General features: G+C 40.1%; 1 protein-coding gene across 6 annotated transcripts in view; it reads right to left on the bottom strand.

The window, feature by feature from the left end:
* Positions 1–20,975, bottom strand: part of LOC106038647 (bifunctional heparan sulfate N-deacetylase/N-sulfotransferase 3) — a 491,131-nt gene that overhangs the window by 77,134 nt on the left and 393,022 nt on the right. For all 6 annotated transcript variants that reach the window (XR_010831310.1, XR_010831312.1, XR_010831311.1 and 3 more), the window contains exons 9-10: positions 4,913–5,000; positions 1,171–1,325 (exon numbers count right to left, since the gene is read on the bottom strand). Coding sequence is in view for 2 of the 6 variants with exons in the window: in XM_066996479.1 (XP_066852580.1) it covers positions 1,171–1,325; positions 4,913–5,000 (243 nt within the window). In the remaining 4 variants the exon portion in view is untranslated. The remainder of the gene's footprint in view (positions 1–1,170; positions 1,326–4,912; positions 5,001–20,975) is intronic.

Genomic DNA, 20,975 nt, shown 5'->3' with positions numbered 1-20,975 from the left:
TCTAAGAGAGTCACCTTCTTCGACAGTGATGGGAGCAGGGAGGAAAATGGAGTATTTATAGAGCAGAGGGGAGGAAGGAACCACAGTGGCCACATGATGCCTTGCCAGGACACAGAGCCTACCCAGCATTCAGGAGCTTTTCCAGAAACTGTCATTCCAGGGTTACCAGTTTTGGTAATTTCCCTTCATTTTACTTAATCTATAATTTTGATCCCCCAAATAATACCTCACTTCAGTGTGCTTTATGTAACTGCCTTTTTCTGGTATTTGCTTCCTCTTCTACCATTTTATCTAGTTTTCTTATACATGGCAGAAATAATTTAGTCCCCAGAATACTCTTAAATGTTGAAACCAATCTTTTCAAATAAGCTTAAGTAATAAGGTATATTTATAGTCAAATATAATTTAAATTTAGCAACATCCATTTATCCGGACAAGTAATATACTGTATTACGTGTGAATGTTATGGTTTGGTTTTACTGTATGCAATTAATTATTGAGAAGATATAAAGATGCTTTTTTTTAGTATCAGTAGGCCTAAGGATCTGTTTTTATTTTTTCTTCTGTTCTCACTTAAGTTTTTTCCAGAACTTTGCTGTAAATAAATAATTAGTAATGGCAATGGCTTTCAAAACAAGTTTTGGTAAAGTTGATCTAAAGGGAATATATGGGATGTTATTAGATATCACCACAGAAAAGCATCTTTGAAAAAGTGGCACACTTCACTAATTCTAACATGCAGTGTTTTCACAGTCTTTTGATGTGTTTTGGCAGGAGTATTTATTCTAATCAGGATTTTTTTTTCCCTAATTCAAACAAGAGGTTATTTGGACAAAATTCTATTTAGAAGAATTCTGCACTAGAAGATTTTTTTTTTCTAATACACCTTTCCAAGACTGGAACATAGTCATTCTTCACTCTGAAACATTTTTTCCACTTATTTGTTTTTAATAAATACAAACTCAAACTTTTAATTGAGAAGGAAATTCAAACTGTAGAGAAACAGAACTTTTATACCACAAAGTGACTGTGAAAATCACTTTATCAAATATTTCTTTTTTCCATTCATTGGGATTAAAGTAAATCCTACAAGCACTGATTTTCTTACAGAATAGAAAAAGTGGTTTCTGAACACTCAAATTCAATATAAAATGTAAAAATATTACTTACTAAGGCAAATTTTTTGTTGAGGATCATCTGCTCTACCAGTGATGATTCATTGTGGAAAAGATGAGGCTGCATGTGACTCCACATATGGGGAAACCACCAAAACTCATCCACAGACCTCAACAACAGGTCATCACCTTCATCTTCCTCCTCAGTGCCTGAAAAAAAAAATAATCTTGAAGTATAGTTTCTACTTCTACTATATTCTTACAAATATTTGGAAAAGAAGAAAATTAGCAAAATAAAGTTTGACTGTTGAAATTACTAAGAATTTTAAATGTTTCCAAGTATATATTCCCTTTCCTGAAATAACCATAGTCAGGTAAAAGACTGAGAGTCCCATTTTCATGGCATCTTGAATGTATGGCACAACGCTGTTCTCACATTCGCATGCTGTATCAATAACATCAGCAATTAAGGGACAGAAGCAGGGAAATTGTGTACAAGACTGTTTAGTACTGAGGATAAATGAAAATATTGACAACTCTTTTTTGGTATTCTGTATCCAAATGAAATTCACTCTGCAATCAAATTTCTTTTCCTTTTGTTACCTGTGGTATGTGGAACTAATTTTTCTAGCATCCTTTTCAGAACATTATGCAAAATACAACTGCTTTCTCTTCCCCTGCATTCCAGTTACAAACTATTTAGGAGTTCCCAGAAATCTGCATCTTTGAAGATAAAGAGTGGCTGGAGCCCACCAAGTTATTCTCAGCCCCCAGATCTGTCTTTTCAGGTGCTCTCCCTGCCTGTTTCTAATGATGTGGTGCCCTGGCACAGACCCTGCGGCAATTTCTAACTGGTGTGCTGATTAATAGGAACTGCTCGGGCAGCAGTGTGTAGCTGTGTCGCTCCCCTAGACCTCTGATGCTACAGCTACAGCAGGAAATACGACAGTGACAGGGCCTGACCCCGAGCCAGCTGGCCACTTGGGTGCTCATAAATCCTAGCCTGCGAGAGCAGCAGCTGCCTCCCAGCTCCCTGCTGGAGTGGCTCCTTGCCCACGCTCCCCGCCGGGGTGCACCCTGGCACTGCATGGAGCGGGGGCTGGCCTGGGCCAAGAGCACTGCAGAGACCATTCTGGTAACCTGACAGCCATGACCATCACCTTCAGCACTCACTCCTGGGCCTCAGCTCTGTGCAAGTTAGCAGAGATTTAGCCTGCATCCCTGACAGCACCTCGGGGCTGGGGAGAACCAGGGCCTAATGAGCCGACGGATCAGGACACCCACTCCTCCACCTCCAAGCTCAGGTTATTTATCCTAGTCCCAGTGCACTTTTACTGATAGGCTAGTCCTGTCAAAGACAGCTATATTTAAACAAACCCCTAATGGGATGCCTTATAAAGATTGCATGAGCTAAACCTTGACAACCTATTGCTTAACAAATCTTTATGGTGTGCATATTTGCTACTTGTTCCTACTCCTTCCAAAATAGTCAACACAACTTTATAAATCCTTTTTCTCTCTTAGCATTTTGCAATACCTATTCTCTTTTATTCAGTCTTTTCAGCCCCTGTGTTTTCTCCATCAGTAAGGCTTTACTCTCATTAACCCTCTAAGCCTATTGCTTTTTCTTCTTTCCTTCAACAAACCTTGTCCAACATTCCTTCACTGCTATGTATTTCCCTTTACCTCAGAGGGAACTAAAGCAATGGAGGAAAAATGTGTGCAGAAGCATGTGATGATGTATCAGTATCTGTTGGATCATTAGATTTTAGGGCTCCATGTGGCCCTATGTGATGTTCACATGCTACCAAAGAAAATGACTGGAGTGGGTAAAGGTTATATAACAGCCAGGTCAGGGAAAAGAAACTTTTCTTCAAGAAAGGAAGAAAGCCACAGCAGGAGATGGGCTGTAACAGAGCGAGGCTCAACTCATTCAGTTTACAGCTGGTAACTGGGTCAGTTTGTACTACAAACATGCAATACCTTTGCCAAATCTCGATGAACCAAAAATAGGCAACCTATGGGCATGTTCCCTCCAAAGCATCTGAACTGTTAACTGAGGCAAAAGAAGCGCACTGGAAAGCACCTTTGCCTGCTGAGGGACTGGCAGGTGACGGGCTTGACAGCCAGGACCTTTTTACTGGGCCATTCTAGGCAAGAGAAAGGAGGAAAGGATGGGACTGAATGTGAAAAATGTAAGGCATCTCTGGTCTCTCTGAATTGTGCAGGTGACACCTGGATGGCAGGGGTCAAACATTTAGCGAGTCTAGCTGATCTGTGCTGTACCCAAAAGAAACCTGTGAAGGACTAATCGGTTGTAAATAACTGACTTCTTTCCCTGCCTCTTCGTCATGTGGCAAGTAATACTGACCAAGGAGCACAAACAAACACAGAAAGAGTTATACACATCCCTCTGCTACGTAACACGCACAGCAATCAAGCACTGTCAAGTTCCGTGTTTCTTCAGCTTTGAATAGAGCCTTTTTTTTTTTGGTTTCCTAGTCTCAGCCAACTTGTCACTTTGTCTCTTTCATATTACTATCCCTGAACTATGACATTATCTTGTACTGTCTTCTGTCTCTCTCTTCCAAGCTCTCATGTTGTGCTGTTTTGCATGCATACCTTTTTCTTTGCTTCTTCTATATCACATCCTATTTAATACCTTATCTTTTATTTTTTCATATTGCTGCAGTGGCTTAAGTATAACATTATTTTAATGAATAATATATATTGCTATGGTATCTCTACAGTAGAGGTTAAACTATCCAAATGGACAAACTGTGGTAGTTCAAAAGATCACTCAGTAAAGTCAATAGGAAATTTCATTTGATTGGTGGAATTTACCACTCAAAAAAGGTCAAGAGGAACTGAATTTTAATAAAAGGGGAGGAGGAATTCAATCTGTTCCCCACAGGCAGCCACTGCAGGTAACACACCTTACTAAAACTTTCAGATTCCTCATCCTAAGATGCTCCAGCCACCTAAAATTACTACCTAAATTCTCCGGGTACTCAGGAAATGGTTGCAGAGAAAAACTCATTTCACTACTCTACATGCTTCCCTCTCCCCATTTCCTTGGACAGGTTCTGTAGTAAGCATCTAAGCTGAAATTTCATGTCCCACACTTTGTATGAAAGCATGAAGAAACAATATGAGATGTTTTTATGACACCATCAGAACTGATTGAGTGTTATCCTATGACACACGTGTAAACACATATAAACCATACAGAAAACTGTCATTCCAGACACGGACTGCCTTTTGCAAGTTTTCTTCCTGGCCCTGTGACTCTGGCATTTCTGCGTGTCTTGCCGTGCAGGAGGAGAAGGGAACGTTCCTCTTACTCAGGAAACGTAATAGCCTGACAGGACACTTTTCTGAAGGGCTTAGTCTTCTCAGGCTTAGAAACTACAGCTTGGCTCTCCTGCTTCCATGTCATTGCTCTCCTTACTGGACTATTACACAAAGAATGAATGCAATCATTTTTTAAGAGAGAAATGTACCTGCAAAGAGGTATTTATAGACTCTACCTACACGATTATTTCCACAGAGACTTAGCTCAAACAAAAGGTTAATCCAGAATAATAAATTTAGGAGAAAAAAATTGATTTGATAAATCACACAAATTATGTCCCACAGCAACCTGGAGGAAAGAACATTTTGTTTTTTCAGTTATACTAAAATGAAGGAAATAATTACTCCCTCTACTCAGACCGTTAGTCCCTATCATTCGTATGTCCCTCAGTACTACAAAAAACACCATAAAAATGAAAATTGTTTTAGTTTTTCATTCTTACCTGTGTGATAGAATTTCCCTGAAAATCCCAGGTTGAAAGTAAAATTTGTAATCTGAGCTCTCAAAAGATTCTGAGTGTCAAGCAGGGCCTGAAAAAAAACATATAACTGTAGCAAACTACATCTGGCACAGAAATTTAATGTAACAACATAAATACTTTCAAAGGCATGTATGTTTCCAGTTGTTTTCTCACTATAAAAGCAGCACTTCATGTATGACAAAGAAGTGATATTTTAATTACCATTTAAAGATTAAAGACGGGATGCAAACTGCATTATTTTTCTTATAAAGGTGACCAGCTACTAAAAGCTGTCTTACTCCCTGGGTCATTAGATAGGGAGACAAAGGCACATGCCAGTGAAAATACCTTTCTCTTTACTCAATAAATGTGGAACACGGCCAGGATCAAAACTCAGATCTTGTGTCCCAGACTGCTGCTCTGTTTGCTAGGGTGAATAGCATTTATTAGAATTACTTTTCTCTAGATCACGTCAAGCACATACACAGCATTTTATTCATGTTTTGAAATTACTGTCAATGAAAGAAAAACACACAGAAGGACAGAAAGAAAGAAGTTAAATGAAACCTATTCCACATCAAAGAACTTAATCCTACCCCCAAACTGTGACTCATTTCTCAGACAGTTATCATCCTGGCTGTCAGCATAAATGTACTCGCACTACATTAGTACAAACAAAAAAACAGCATGCAGAAAGAAGGGGGAAAGCTATTACTCATCGGATACAGCTTCACTCTTTGATTTCAATATGCTCCCCTTCATCTGTCACTCCCAAGATTTACAGATTACTTTCAGGAGTTATCTCCCAAACTCTCCTACTCTGCTGTTGTTGTTTACTATTTCAATTTTTCAGGAGTAATGGAGAAAACCTAGCTCTCCAATACAAAAAATACAAAAAGCTAAACCCCTCTGCAAAGCAAGAACAAAACTTAAAACCAAAAAGCCTCCTCTAACACGAGGCCCAGACCACTCATTCCTCTAAACAGCCTGCCTCGAGCTCGAGCTGACAGTAGCTACTTTCTCAGCACATTGGGCTCCTTGAGATTTGTGAGACTGCACACAGCACAGCCGAGCTGCACGGCCAGCCACAGCACATGGACATGCCCAGGCACTCGTGCTGACTGCTAAGTAGCAACACCTTTGAAAGAAAGCAAAATTTGTACATCAAAAGTCATCAAGGAGTTTTCAAAGTCAACATACGTTATACCATAGTTGTTTTAATACACTAGTTAAAAACAATACCCTTGTTGGAAGTAACTCGAAGTGTGTTGTGAAAGGGGTGAGTATTTAAAATCACAAAAAAATATTAAAATCACCAGAAATTTTCAAAAGTTTAAAGCTGAAGTAGGCATCCCGCTCTTTGAATTCAATGACAATTTGCTGCCTTGAGATACATGACCCTTATAGCCATTTTCATTGTATTAGCAGCTAACAATTTATTTTTTAAACCAAAAAGCCAAAGACAACAAAGTATTAGCACAGAATTCAAGTCCAGCTTTGGAAATAGGCATAGCACAGTTAAGTTTCTTAAAATATGGCCCTGTTTCACCGACCACAGTGATATCTACCTTATCAGACAAGCTTCTGGGCACACAAGCTCTCCTTCAGGTCTTTTAGAGGGTTCACCTACCTCAGTTCTAATAAAAGTACAACCTCTATCTACAAACTCAGTCAAGCCTGCCTCCTTAAGCTATTGTACCTACGTTGCATTGACAAAGCCCAGCAAAGGCTGACAGTTGCAGGGGGCTGCCCTGCACACTAACCTCTAGAGGCCGAAGGCAGCAGGCGCAGAGAGCTCCCCATGCCCAGCGAGAGGCAGCTGCGCACCACAGCGGGTACCTCCACCCTGCTCTGCGCTCCCCTCCCACAGCTGAGCATTTCACCTGGCCCTAGCGACAGACCACAGCGCTGAAGGGGAACACAACAGCCAACCTCTTTTTACTAACCCATTCATCACTGCCACAACAGCCCCTCACCTCCGTGGCTTCTTGTCCCTGGCCCCTCCGCTGCTGCTGGGACAAGAGGAGCCCTGGGGGAAATGTGGGGTGAGGCCACGGCCCCCCCGAGACTGAGGCTGCAGCAGCTCAGCAGCCTGTGGCTCCGCCTGGCTCTGGGAGGCTGGTGCTTGAGGGCCCTGGTCGGCAGCAATAGGAGAGACAGTCCTTCTGTCCCCATCCTGGAGGGCTGCAAATCTGAATTTTGCTGACATGGCTGACAAAATACAAGCACTTTCACTTCTGAGTCATCATTAGCACTTGCCTTGCTTTCCATTTTGGCAGACCAGAGCATTAGGCATTAAAACTACATCAATCACAAAGGTAAACCTACGAATGAGCCATCATGTTTCTGCCTCCCATGCCCAAAGGTCCCCTCGGGTCAGGAAGGCCATCATGTTGCCTTCCCATCATCTTGCCTCTCCCACCGTCCTCTTCAGCACATAGCTCCAGCAACAGTGAGAGGAGGCTTCACGGAGCAGTAGCAGTAAGGCAAAGATCATCCTCTTCCACTGGAAAGGAAAGCCTGAAAAATGTCCTGCAAACCACGACCTTTAAAAAGGGATGAGTAAAATGAAGCACAGAACAGAGATCATTGAAAACAAGCTTGAGCCTTCTGAAGTGGAATATTGAGAGAAATTTTGCACCAGCGTAGCGAGGACTTTTGCACAGCCAAACTGAGCAAGGATCGCTGAGGAGGCTCCTTATCCTAACGAAAGGTAGCAAATCTGCAGAGGATATTACTAAAACCATCCTTGAGCTGCTGGAAACTGATTCAGTGAAAAATTTATCTTTTTAGCGAGAGGCACAGTTAAAAACGTAGGAGGTAAATGCTATGGCTATACACTTCTTAAATCAACAGTACGTAACTTCAAATGAAAAAGACTCAGTACAGCTTGACAGCAAGATGACATGAATGGGCTGTAAAGCTCTGCTCCTCAGAATTAGGCTCAACAGACCCCGCCAGAAGAATGAAACATATGTTTAGAAACCCGTCAAAAATATCATTCTGAAGGCGTTTGCGTACCAGGGAAGTAGGTTCCTCAGAAACCCAGCAGGGAGGCAGACCTCTGGATTTTCCTATGCTGTGTGACTTTGAAGAAGTTTAGGGAAAAAATTACATTCACTGTGGTGAAAATTTAGTTACACAGGATAAAGTCAAAGTCCCGAACGAACAGATCAGATTGGTAACATGACTTTATTTCTAAATGCGTAATATCAAATATAAAAAATCTCAAAGCTATCTGCCCCCTTCCCTGCAAACTGGAGGACTACTGTGTGTAGTCTCTGGCTCCAAAACATTTAAATTCTTTACGGTGAGTTTACTGCCCCTAAGCATTGACCTCTGAACTGTAAGGAACTGTGATTTGTTTTTGAGCTGATGGTCTTATCCTCTACCTTTCTAACATCTTCACAGCTTCCCAGTGATGGAAAAACAGAAAGGAAGGAAAGCAGAGAAGCTGGAAATGCTCAAGCTTGGAAGAGCTTGCTGCTGCACTTCCAGGCGTGCTGCAGCCACCTAGCTGACAGGAGAGCTGTGGTTTTGGGTTTGCAAATGGCAGGTGAGAGAAGGGTAGCAAAAAGCCCACCGTGTTTCCGTGATAATGCAATTTAGGGTTTACTTCTTCACTGGGAGTTAGTGTTAGTGGTGTAATTATCACCTTCTCACATCCATAGCTGCCTGGTGGCTGCATCTTCTTTAGGGCATTGGTCACTAAGACATCCCTCGCTCCACTCCTGACTGATCTCTTTCCACCACAAATAAAAAGGAGAGTAACAGAGATCTGGAGTTCACCTGCTACAGAAAGAACCTCAAAAGAGAGCCTGTTGTTTTTTTGGCCACCTTATTCTCCTTAAAACCAACAGGTGTTTTGCTAGAATCTAGTGATGCTGTTTGAAAATGTACCAGCTAATACCAAGGGTGTAGCTGCTCACCTGCTCTATCTTCAAAGAGGTTGTGCAAAAACCTACTGTGAACCATCTTCTGTACAGACAAGCTGAGATAACATTTGAGTTGTCGTGCCTATGATTATTTTCTTGGTGGCTTGACATTTTATGCATTTTTCAGGTTCTAAAAACAAAATGTTAAAACTCATGACAAATATATAGTAGCAGATGGCGGGGACTATTACTGTGAGTTTCGATTAGAGACACTGAAAGAGAAGCAGGGGGGAGGAAAAGCCTGAAATTTCATTTCTAAATGCTATTCTATACACTGAAGGTAAGCTGGTGATATTTATTTTATGATTGCTTTATGAAACATCCCTCTGGGTATGAGATGTTACATAAATATGCTAGTAATGAAGAATATATTTTAGAAACTGTTTGGTAAAATCTTCACATGTTTATAGATTATTTAGTATATTTGTTGTACTTCCACTGGCACCTGTAAGGAAAATAAAGTGCAGGATGTGTAATCATTGTTAGGTATGCAACTACAATGGAGTATTTTCTTTTAAACTTTTCCTAGCTCACATATTAGGTTTAGAAAATTCCTTTCACCAGAAATCAAATGTGAGAATTCAGTATATGATGAGAGACCCCTTTGTTCTCCAACAGTCCAAAACGATCTCAGAAAAAGGCCCTGTTACAGTCCAATGAATAGATGCAATTTGCCCTGACAGTTTAGAGTTCTCCCAATCCTTGCATCTGACATGTTTATAGTATAATGAAAGGAATATAAAAAAATAGTGTATGTTGTAAATAAAGTCGGATTCTCAGGTGATTAATCAGCTCAGCAAATGTAAGCTGCTATAACTGCCAGTGGGATCTCATGGAATTTTGAATTTAAGAGAAAATGGGCTCTAGGATCACAAATAGAGCAGGAGGAGCCGAGAGAATTATTCTTGAATTGAAATATTCACACAATGAAAACGCATGAAAATCCCTGCCCTTGTATATAGATGGTCTCCTTTCTTGACAACCATAATATTTAGCTCTTTTTATCACTTTTTATTCAGAAATGTCAACTATTTTACAAAAGAAACAGTTTTATTTCATTTGTCTCCTCTTGCAGACAGGACAAACAGAGACACAGACAGATGACATGGGTTGTAAAAAGCTTTTGCTCAAGTAAATCAGCAGTAAAGCCAAGAACAAAACTCCTATTGCCAAACTTGCTTCCCGTCTCCATAGTCAGGAAACCATTCTTCTTCATATATCTCCTTGTATGATTTCACTTTATAGCCTGTCACAGATACCAGAAGTGTCAACTTGTCTTTGGTAAACAGACAGTAGTAATTTCTTCAGCATCAAATTTTTCAGACCCAAACATCTTGGCTGATCAACCAAACAAGTTGGAAACACTAACTCTTTTACAGAAAATGAACTATTGTGTATTTCTGTAGTCATACCAACGTATTTATGACTATTTTCCTCCTCAAAAGCTGCTGGAGAAATTAGACACCTGAAAAGCAAAACAGTTCATAACACTTAATTTTACTTGTAATCAATTTTAACTAAATTGGCAAGGAAATAGACATAGCCTAACAATGCTGCAGCATTAAGATACTAAACTTCAAATTAATACTTGCTTTCAAGTTGGTAAGAAAAAGAAGAAAGGTCAGCTTCATGATTTTCCAAGAAAGTCTATCTTCTCCTCCTTTTTCCAGGAAAAAAAAAGTCTCATTTCTAGAACACTTGCTTTACTGTTTCATATTACATTAGTAATTACTTTGCTTCTTACGTCATACTGGCTCTTTATAAAAGGCAAGGATTTTCTGAAAAGCTAAAACAATTTAGTAAGTATAGTGTGAAAGCACGAGTTAAGCACAGTCTTACGCAGAAGCAGCTTTAACTTTCTGTACCATGTTTCTGTACCATGTTTCCTTTATAGGTTAAGCCCTGCGAGAGAGAGAAGAAACAGAACTAAAGCCGCTTTGACTTCTGACTGGAGGTCTTAATATAGGGCTTTAATGAGCTGTAACTGATGTGATGTCCTTTTACTGTACACTTCTAGTGCCATTGTTTTGCCTTTCCTGAGCTTGTCCAAACTCTGAGGAAAGCTCTGCAACTGAAGCTGCCTGGGTACGTACAAGCACACCACCTGCCTCCCTCCATCCTTCCTTTCTGCAACATCCAACCTTTCCTAAAGTTCCTATCCACACTGCAAATTCACTTGCTTAAAAGAAAAAAAAAGAGACAGTGGGGGAAGAAATACAGAAGTGAGGAATGTTACATACGGCTGAAGTTTGCATTTATGATACATTCAAAAATGTTGATTTTTAGAGCACTGTGCTTTTTTTTCAGCAGTTCAACAATCACTGTTTGAAACTTCCCATGTGGACTTTGAGGTTTCTCCATTATATTTTACATACCAGCCCCCAAGCTTTGAAGCAGTAGCAAGTTGTCCGGCGTTAGAAGCGAGACATGGCTCGGTGTGGCAGCATGGCACAGAGCAGAGCCCAGGCTAACAACCTGTGCCTCAGTACCAGCTTTGGGCTTCTGGCACTGCTGGGGTTTATGGCAGAAAAGGGAGAAGGAGAGACACACTGCCTAGGGAAGGGAGAGATGGGGAGAGCTGAAGGGATCCATAAGAAACGTTGCAGGAGCGTGATAAGGGACTGAGAGTGAGTCCCAGTGATAGAGCTACCAGGAGATGGGAAGGCAGATGCAAGAATTTGGGGTGTTTGGAGGCAGCACGGCAAGGAGAAACAGAAGGCAGTGTCAATAAGGGTCCCTCCCAAATGGCTGGGAATCATTATTTTATTAGACAGACTATTTTGCTTCTGAGGAAGAATGTTTCCCTCATGATAAATTATGTATTTCAGAACATCATTAAAATTCAATATCTATTCTTCCTGGATTTCCAAGACTATCATCTTAACACCCATTACCATAAACATTTAATCTATGCAGGAGAAAGAATAATTGCTTTGGGTATACCAGGTATATTTTGATATCCTTCAGACAAAAGGAGAAGACCGCTTACATTTTCCCTGTGCATTTTGTTAACAGAGTTGATGCTACAGAGAGGGCAAGGGAAGAAAACTAAAAAAATCTCCAGCCTTTTCAGCAAAGTGTTTGTCAGGCAGAGTCTGTAAATTATGAACAGACCCTAAACCATGTAAGCATGGAGAGGACAGTGCTCTACAGTTTGGCAGAAGCAAGGCGTCCAGGAGGAAACAATCCAGCAAAGATGAAGACTGTTGAAACAGGGATGGAAAAGCTAAGCTGCTGACAGTAACTATGTTCAAGTTTATAAGGCATCAGATTCTAGGTGAGCTGAGGACAACTGTGCCTGCTACTTTGTACAACAAAACTAAAATAGGGAAAAAAAACTTTAAGATACAGTAACTTACAGAAAAAATACTCTTTCAATTAAAAACAGATTTTGAAAAGTCTGCCAAGTCCTTTAAAAAATTAACAGTTGAAAAGTACCATACGCCAGCAAGATGCCTGTTTACAAAGTACATAGTACAATTTAAAACAGAAAATGTGTGAAAAATTCTTTGAGGAAGAGTTTAAGTCCCTGGTGTCAGTTACTTAAAAATCATTATGGTTTACTGACAGCTAGCTTCTACCTGCAGCAATTAGCTAACAGGAATACCTCAGAGCCCAAATCTTTAATGTGCAGGGCAGGAGAGCTCCCACCAATGGCATTAGCTTGGACTGTTTGCCCCATCCATTCATCTGAGGATCTTAACAGACCTCCTGTAAATATTAGGGACCATAGCCAACAGTTAAAGAAGTCAGTGCAAACCTGCAAACCTTCTCAATAAATTCAATAACTTGGCAACTCTGCTTCTCTTCCAAGTGTTAATAAATTGAGGTATCACGCTGAAGCCTGATTACGTGCATCTCGTTTTTAAAGTGTCCAATATGATACACAGCAGACCTGATTGTCAAAAAATTCAGGGGAGACACCTTCAATTTGTGCACACGAATACTGTAACTGTGGTGACATGCAACCTTGATACAGGGATCTGAATTTGATGTCCACTAAAATATACTAAAAATGTACAAGTAGCCACTTTTGAAACAAATCATTTGAGACATTTTCCAAAGTCTTCTATCAGAACACACAGTTTTAATGTTACTGGGTCTTCCTTTGGAGACTTTTTTTGTCACATAAATAATGATCTTGATGATGGTCCAATTATACATTTTCAAGCAATTAGGCTCTTTCATCTAGATATATCATTTGTACAATCAAGAGACTTAAGAAATACTTCTAAGTTCTTTAGTCAACTTTTCACTTCTTGGAGGTTGAGATAACAGCTAATGAGAATAAGCTAATTATGGCAAGGTAAATTGAGGGTTTTAAATACTTGGTGCCAATGATATTTAATAAAGTCATGTAATTAGCATGCTGTTTTCAGGATTCTGTATGAAATCCTGCATTATTAGCTCTTAATTAAACTGTACTTTGATGAAAGAGGTGACTAGCACTAAACAGCTAAATGATCTCAGTATCCTGCAGTTAAGAGAAAAAGAGCCCTGCATTTCTTTTAATCAGAGGTCAAAACACCTAGGCCAACTGAAGTAGAACTAATACACACCCTACTACTGCATAGGATATTTTTCCTGGATTGTGGTCAGGCAGAATTCAGTGGAAAGCTTGTTGGTTCTTGCATTTTTGTCTAACACATCATCTGCTTGTGAAACAACACATATGAAGAGGTAAACTCTCAGTATAACATATCAAAGTATGAACAAAATAACTCTAAAATACTTTTAAAATCTCCTCATAGTAATCCAGTTAAATTCTTGTAAATTGGCAATTGTTGATGAACTAGTACAGCTGGAAACTGAGGTCTGTTAGCCACAGTGCAAGCATTCAAGTACCTGTACTGCAAAGGTACACACACCACTCAGCTGCCTCAACTCTGAGCACAGACCATCTCTTAGGGTGACAGATCCTATGAGGGAGCTCTTAGGGTCAGATCCTATTTCAGTTCACCTCTTGGCCACTTTGCTGTGACTGCTTAGTCATGTTTGCCTACACCACATCCCATCAGCAGCAGAAAAGTTACACAAGCTGTTTATTGATTCATGTAGACACTTTTCTTGGTACCTGCAAGTGTCAGGCCTCAACCACTCAGATGCAAAGCATTTCTACCTTTGCATCTCCTCTTCAGACAAGACACTTCGTACCTGGTTTGGTGAGATGCATGGTATTTTGTCAAAGAAGTTAGAACATGAAGGCTATTCAATCCAAGGGTGCCTGTATTTTACAGAGGTATTACCCAAGCTCCTAATACTATATTCATTATCAGCATCTTGGTGTCTTATTTAATGCTTCCTTCCAGCTTTCACCACTAGGCACAGCAGTCAACGTTTGGCTCAAGGACCAGTGGCTTGTGTGGCCACTGTGTGGCTCCATATAGCTGCTGAACATACCCAGAAGGTTCAACACTAAGAATTTCCAGGCCTAATCTCTGCGCAGGAGAGACCCCAGTGGCCTTACTAGAATACATACCAAGCAGCAGCAGCCATGCAACTACATGTGCCTTGTTTGCATGCGATTATCGGTGGCTGTATGACCCCATCCAAAATGGCAATGTTTTTAGAGACGCAAGTTAGATTTCAGGCCCACCTTTTCACCCACGGCCTGCACACAAAACAGTAAACTTGTTCAAAAAAGCTTGTCTTCTTATAGATATTTGTCCCCCAAACCTACTCCTACCATGCAGTAGCCTGCGTTCTCTCCCATGCTGCTACCTAGGACACACCTCCTTTCAGGTCTCCAAAGCCCCTCCATCTAGACGAAAAAGGGACAGTAGGTGCCATGGGGAGCCCCAGGGCACAGAGTGCTGATCAGCCAGGGGCAGGTCAAAGCAAAGGAATAAACACAGAGCTCACTCTGAAAGCTCTGCTGTAGCACAGGCACTGATCTGTGTCCGTGTCTTATAGCGCCCCGATTCCCCAGCAGCCAGGAGGAATTCAACCATCTTCGAGAACTGTCCCTATCTGTCACATCGGATTGAAACTGGCCAGCAGGTTCAAAAGTCATTAGACTGATGGATTGACGAAGGCAAATGGGAACATTAAAAACACATGATTTCTTCAGGAACGGAAAGTTAAAATACGGTGTCACTGTTGTGTACGTCAAGCCCTAACAGTCTGTGACTATGTCCTTCTGAAAAAACTCAAATTTATTTCTTCAGCATCAGTATTCTCAACCTCAGTGCCTGAGCCTCGATATGCTCGGACTGAGCTGTCCCATAAGCCCAAAAGCTTGTGCTCCCTCTTCAGCAGGGGTTTAAACAAACAAGAACTTGAAATTTTGTCTAAATCTTTACACAGATGATCACAGCTCAACAGTGGGTGGTATTTATCTATTTTTCCAGAGCATACAAAAACTTAAAGCAGTTAAAATTTTATATTTTTCCAGCATTTAAGGGTGATCGCTACACAGTAACTGCAATTACAAAATAAACTTGTTATGTGGCCATACAAAAACTCAGATCTCAGACTAAGGAAAAACAAGTTGCAATTTAGGTAGCTTGAAAAAATGGATATCACATGATATGTCTAAAACACTGGTACCAGACAAAGAGATATCCTTTGGTGTTTTCCTGTTTCCCAGGTTATCCTCTTTTTTCCTGGTAACACTATGGCTTCTAGACAAGCACAATAATATTTGTACTAATGTTCAGCTGTATATGGTGGAGAACAAGTAAGGGATTAATGAATGAAGACTCGATAACATGAACATTACAGTCCGTTCAGAAATAGGTTTCTTGTTTCTTTCTCCGTTCCCCTCATGGAGCCTAGAAGATGCCCGAGCTTCTCTTACTACTCAGTCTGTGTAAAACCACCTACCCACCCATCTATCCACCTCTGTTTCTTGTCTTGGGTGAGCTGATGCCCAGCAAAGCTTTTTCTATTTGTGCTCCACCTTTATTGCGAGGAAAAAAAAGTCTTTGACCAAAAAGTTTCATTGTCTCTTTCTGTCTCAAAACTTGATGTCAGGAACAGCTAGGAATTCAGCCTTCAGCCTGCTCACCAGCTAAGGGTCACAAATACCTATGTTTTTAACCCTTCTTCTTTTCAGTAGTCCCCACATTGTCAAGTGAAAGTTCTCTGTTACATCACCATTGATATCAAAGAATTTACAGAAAATGAAAAAGCAAGAAACGAAGGCCAGCATGAAACAGCTGACATATAAGTCTTCTCAAGTCCTATGCTTTATGATTATATGTAGCCAACACAGAAAGACATAGTAAGAACTTAATTTACCTTAACCTAAATTTGGATAGCTTCATAGGCTATGTATTATGTAAGAGTCAAAGAGAACCACTTTAGCAGAGGAAAAAACAGGATTTTTTGTGAAACATGAGACATTAATAAGAGAAACAGAGGGGGAGGATTTAGTTTGAAGTGTTAATACACCTTTCCTGGTTTTGCATGAATGTCTGCATTTCTGAAAGACAAGATTACAGAAACTAGAACCAGGTAGATAAATATCCCAACTGACAAAATCCTACACATGGGGACTCAAACCAACATACAGAGATCTAAACTGAACTCCACATTTCATTACACTGTACAAGTGTGAGAGTACATCTTAGTACAGATTCCTTGCCAATATTACACTGCTTCCAATAGCATATTTCATCCTCTCTTGTTGAATCTAATTTTTAAAGACTTACATAATCCTTTTACTTCCTTTTGGATATTACCCCACATTCAACCACACGCTATTATAAAGAACTTCTAGCAGCTCTTCAGCCAACACTTAAAACATCTCAGTGCCTTACATCAAATAATGTTTATCCAGCCTCATTGCTTATACCCTGCAGACATCTGTAGTCTATTGCTTTTTGCTTTGGTCATCATCACTTGCCAAGTTCTTTAGCCTTTACTTTTTCAGTCTTAGCTCAGAAACTTCCTGACTATGCTGGTGTCTCCGTCTAAGCAGTCTCTCAATGGTTCTGATTAAGTGGTGCAGAACTGAGCACAGTCTAGAAACCTCTTCAGCCAGAAAGATGAAGTACTTGTCTGTTACAAAATATGATTTTTAATAGCTTAAATTTCGATCCACGTTACATTGCAAATTCAGGTGTAATTTCCTATTTATCTCATTTTTAGGACACTTTCAGAAGAACCATTTAAAAAATTTCTATTACCTTTAAGGAAGGCAGTAAGCAAGAACAAAGGATAAGAGAAAAGTTTCTCACACACACACACACAAAAACACCCCAAAAAACCCACTAACAACTCTTTTTATAGAAATAAAGGGTTTTTCAAACTCCTTTTCGGTTCTGTTAGAGTTCTATCATAGGCAACTCTAAGTTACCTTTATTCCAGGTGTTTTAAAATGGGAGCAGAGGCACTTGAGCTATTCCCAGGAGTGTTAAACACTGAAAGCAGACCTGCATGAGATAGATGTAGAGCTATGTGACTTGTTAGCTCCGCAAAATTTCAACCAGTGTTCTCAGACCTAACCTGGCACATCTGTACAGCACGGCATGGCCTTTGCCATGTAAATTTACTGACTTGGGTTAGAATGAGTTTATAGATTCCTACTTTGCACAGTCACTGACCTTTTATTTTTCTCCCCCATTTGTACTTACAAATATATCGCAGTCCTTTTTTTTTTTTTTGCAGTACACGATTATATTTATGGTTTATTCCCACTGTGAAGCTATATTTTCAGGGGCAATACTAATTCATCTCAAGGGCTGTAAAGCGTCAGAAGGAATCTCCTAAGTATTTTTAAAAAGTGGTCATAAAGTCTTTATGCTCTGTCAAACAATTTTTAAAGAGGAAGTAACACTTCTATCTTGTTTTATCTTATAAAAAGATACTGAAGTTTGCACAGAAAAAAGAAAAGGGAATTGGAAGGAGATACAGCACTTATTTCATGAGGAATTACATACACGCTGGCAAACTACTGAGTTTTTTTTACTTGGTTTCCTAAGCATGGTCATTCAGAATCAGCCATGCAGTTGCATGGACTTCTTGCAGACTGAGCAAGTAATAAGTAAGGACATTTTCCATGCAGCTGTACTGTAACAGCAGCTATGGAAACACAGCCCCACTTTTACTCCTCACTCTCCTCTTCTTGCCACTGTGCCTTCTTAATATGAAGGAAGTGGGAAGATGTTAGGCCCAATTTTGTTTTACAGTTAATTATTGACTTTTATATGTCTGCACTGTGTTTCTATTTGTTGGTCGTGAAAGTTTTATTCAGTTCTGTGAGCAGCAGGAATTTGACAGCAAACTTGTCATTTGAAAAAAGCCCAGAATAAATCTTGCAGCAGCCATTCGTACAGTGATGAATCTGTACAGCTCTGCAATAAGCCGTAGTTGCATTGTTATTATTTGTATTACCTAAGTGCTTCTTAATGCCTTTGACATGCCCAGAGGCTTAATAAAGAAAGGTGCAAACAGAATAAAAAGAGCCTCTGACCTAGAGAGCTTGAAGCATAAGAAAGGAGAGGGACTGACATGGCAGCTAAGGCATACACTGCCTGGATAGCAGTTCCAGCACAAAATCACTCCTGAGTTAGGATGCCACGCATGCTGTAGGAAGTTTGACCGTTATCTCAGGTCTGGTGCATTAAAGTAGAGAAGGTACTTACAGGGCTTTGATGTCCCTCAACTTCCGTTTTTCTTTTACTCTCTGGATGCTGTTATTCATTGAACAACAACGTTCAGCTTTGAAAGTACTGATCTTGAAACTTCGAAAAGGCTTTTTCAGTGGAGGAGAACTATCCAGCAGAGTTGAATGCCTTACAGCGCATACTAAGGTTTCAGTATGTCTTGACTCACATTTCACTTCATAAATTTTGGAATGACTGGTTTTGCTTTGACAGCCATATGGATGAACCCAAACAGAGCTGAGCTTAGGTTATGTTGACAATACTCAAAGTAAAGTGTGCAGAATTACATGTGTTTTCATCTCATCCATGAAAATATTCACATACATTCCTCAAGTATAAGTTTCTGAGAAGAGAGAAGACGACAGAACTTGCTAGCTCCATGGCTGCGAACCAAACATGATTACTTGAGTATGGCATGCTTGGTGGACAGAAGCATTTGGTGTGGATTTCTCTCTAAACAAAGCCTTATGCTCAAGTGTAAAGATAATCTCTGCATAATAAACCAAGTCAAGGGAAAAGCAGAAACAGTGTTAGGATCAAGTAAGCTAACTGAAAGCTTCCTATGAGAGCATAATTACCGAATTTTAAATAAAATAGGTCTTACAACACAATTCCATTAAGAACAGGAATGAAACTACAACAGGCAGACACCACTGGTAAGGTAATTCATTCAGCCTAAGAACAAAGTATTCACCACTACACAGAAAAAGCAAATTAAAAAATGAAAAAGATTACTGTAATTGCTAGAAACATATATAGGACTGCATCCCTACTGCACGTCTACTTATTTGGGAAGTCAACAGTAGATTCATAGAAGAAATTTACTTTGGTAAGTCAGGAAGTGTGCTAATTATAAAAGCTGTGAAGTTACGTCAACACCAAGAAGTGCAGCATTTTTTTCCAGTTGCACAGCAGTTAAACTGCAAGACCTGGGATATACGTAAGCAAAACAGCAGTCACTTAGCAGGGACACAGGCAGGAAGCGCAGTATTTTTTCCCCCTTAAATATACTTAGAGTGGTTTAACCTCTGGGCAAAAAAATAATGGGATCAATAACAACGTTGTCTTAAGAATGCTAATGAGCTTCCTGAACAGCAGCAAATCACTATGGGTGAAAGGAAGCCCTCCTGCCATATGTCATGTGTGACAGTCCTCAGAGCATTCGCCTTCATTTGGTTATAAAAAGGGAGTCGTATTTCTTCTATTACTTCCATATGGCAGCTGCTAGAACCACAGCATATTAGTTAAACTGCAGTAACATTTCAGTGGAAGCACACGTATCTGAAGATTATTGCAAAAAATCAGGAACTTCCTTTTCCTTAATCTCTGTAATTTTACTAATAGCATTATAAGCAAAAACTTGAGAAAGTACTGTGTACAAATGCTATATGGGAACACCCCACCACATGGAAAAAGACCCACTGAGCAAGTAAAATGACTGCAGTCAAACAAATGAGGAGTTACAGCAAGAAGTCCATGGCTTCCTTTTCAGCAGTGGCCCTTTCTCTTCTGCCCTACATTTTAAATAATTCCTTTCCTGAAAAGAAATTGATTTAGTCTCAAGTCATCCATTGAAAAGCATCTGCTCTCATATATAGCCTAACAAAACTCATGTGTGTTCAAGTAAAATACCAACCGCGGAAAATCCTGAGTCTTCATTGACTCTGGGATTATTTGATTTATTTTGTTAGTACATGCTAAAGATGCAGTTCATGAGCCAGATCAAGTGGAAAACTATGTTTAGCCACGTGTTGTTTTTTCCTTCCTTTTGTCTCTGGGGGTGTCCATATATTTGTTAGAAAAAGGATGGCCTATAATGAGGTGACATCAGTTTTATATGGTACATTACAGATATTTTTACATGGCTAAGGACAACCTTCAGATTCCCCCCTTGACCAGATAGAAACAGCTGTTAAGACATGTCCTCCAGAACCCCATCAGCAAAATAAACAAAAACAAGCTATGAATTCCAGCAAACACAGAACTAACAGAAGACACTAAACTCACAGGAGGAATGAAATTTAGTTTCTGTGTATCTGATACAGCACTAAAAATTAAAGCTTCCTCACGCTTAAAGCACCAACACAAATTGATTCTGAGCAAGAAAGATGAACATCTGCAGATCAACCAGCGTTTACTTCCACTTTTTTAATACAGAGCAATATGGCTTAGACACACAGCACCCTCTTCACAGCTGTTGTGCCTGAGAAGTTGTGCACAAATGAACAAAATAGTTCAACCAGCCAGTGAGAATGGGTCAATACAGTTACCCTTTCGGCACAAGAAGCACGACTGCCAGTGCTGCTGCTTGACACACACGCCCTACCTGTAGACTTCATTCTGAGGACCACGCTTGTCCCACAGCCCCAGGGAAGCAGGCAGCATCATTTGTGCAAACATGTCTGAGCCTTCTGGAAAAAAAGGAAGATCTCCAGCCCCGCAGATCACCATCCTTCTTGGACATCAGTGGTGACCCAAGCACTGTGCACATCCCAGTCC

This window comes from Anser cygnoides, chromosome 4, assembly GCF_040182565.1.
Source record: "Anser cygnoides isolate HZ-2024a breed goose chromosome 4, Taihu_goose_T2T_genome, whole genome shotgun sequence".
NCBI classification, from domain to species: domain Eukaryota; kingdom Metazoa; phylum Chordata; class Aves; order Anseriformes; family Anatidae; genus Anser; species Anser cygnoides.
The sequence above is the reverse complement of the archived record's forward strand: the minus strand, read 5'-3'. Positions and strand labels throughout refer to the sequence as shown.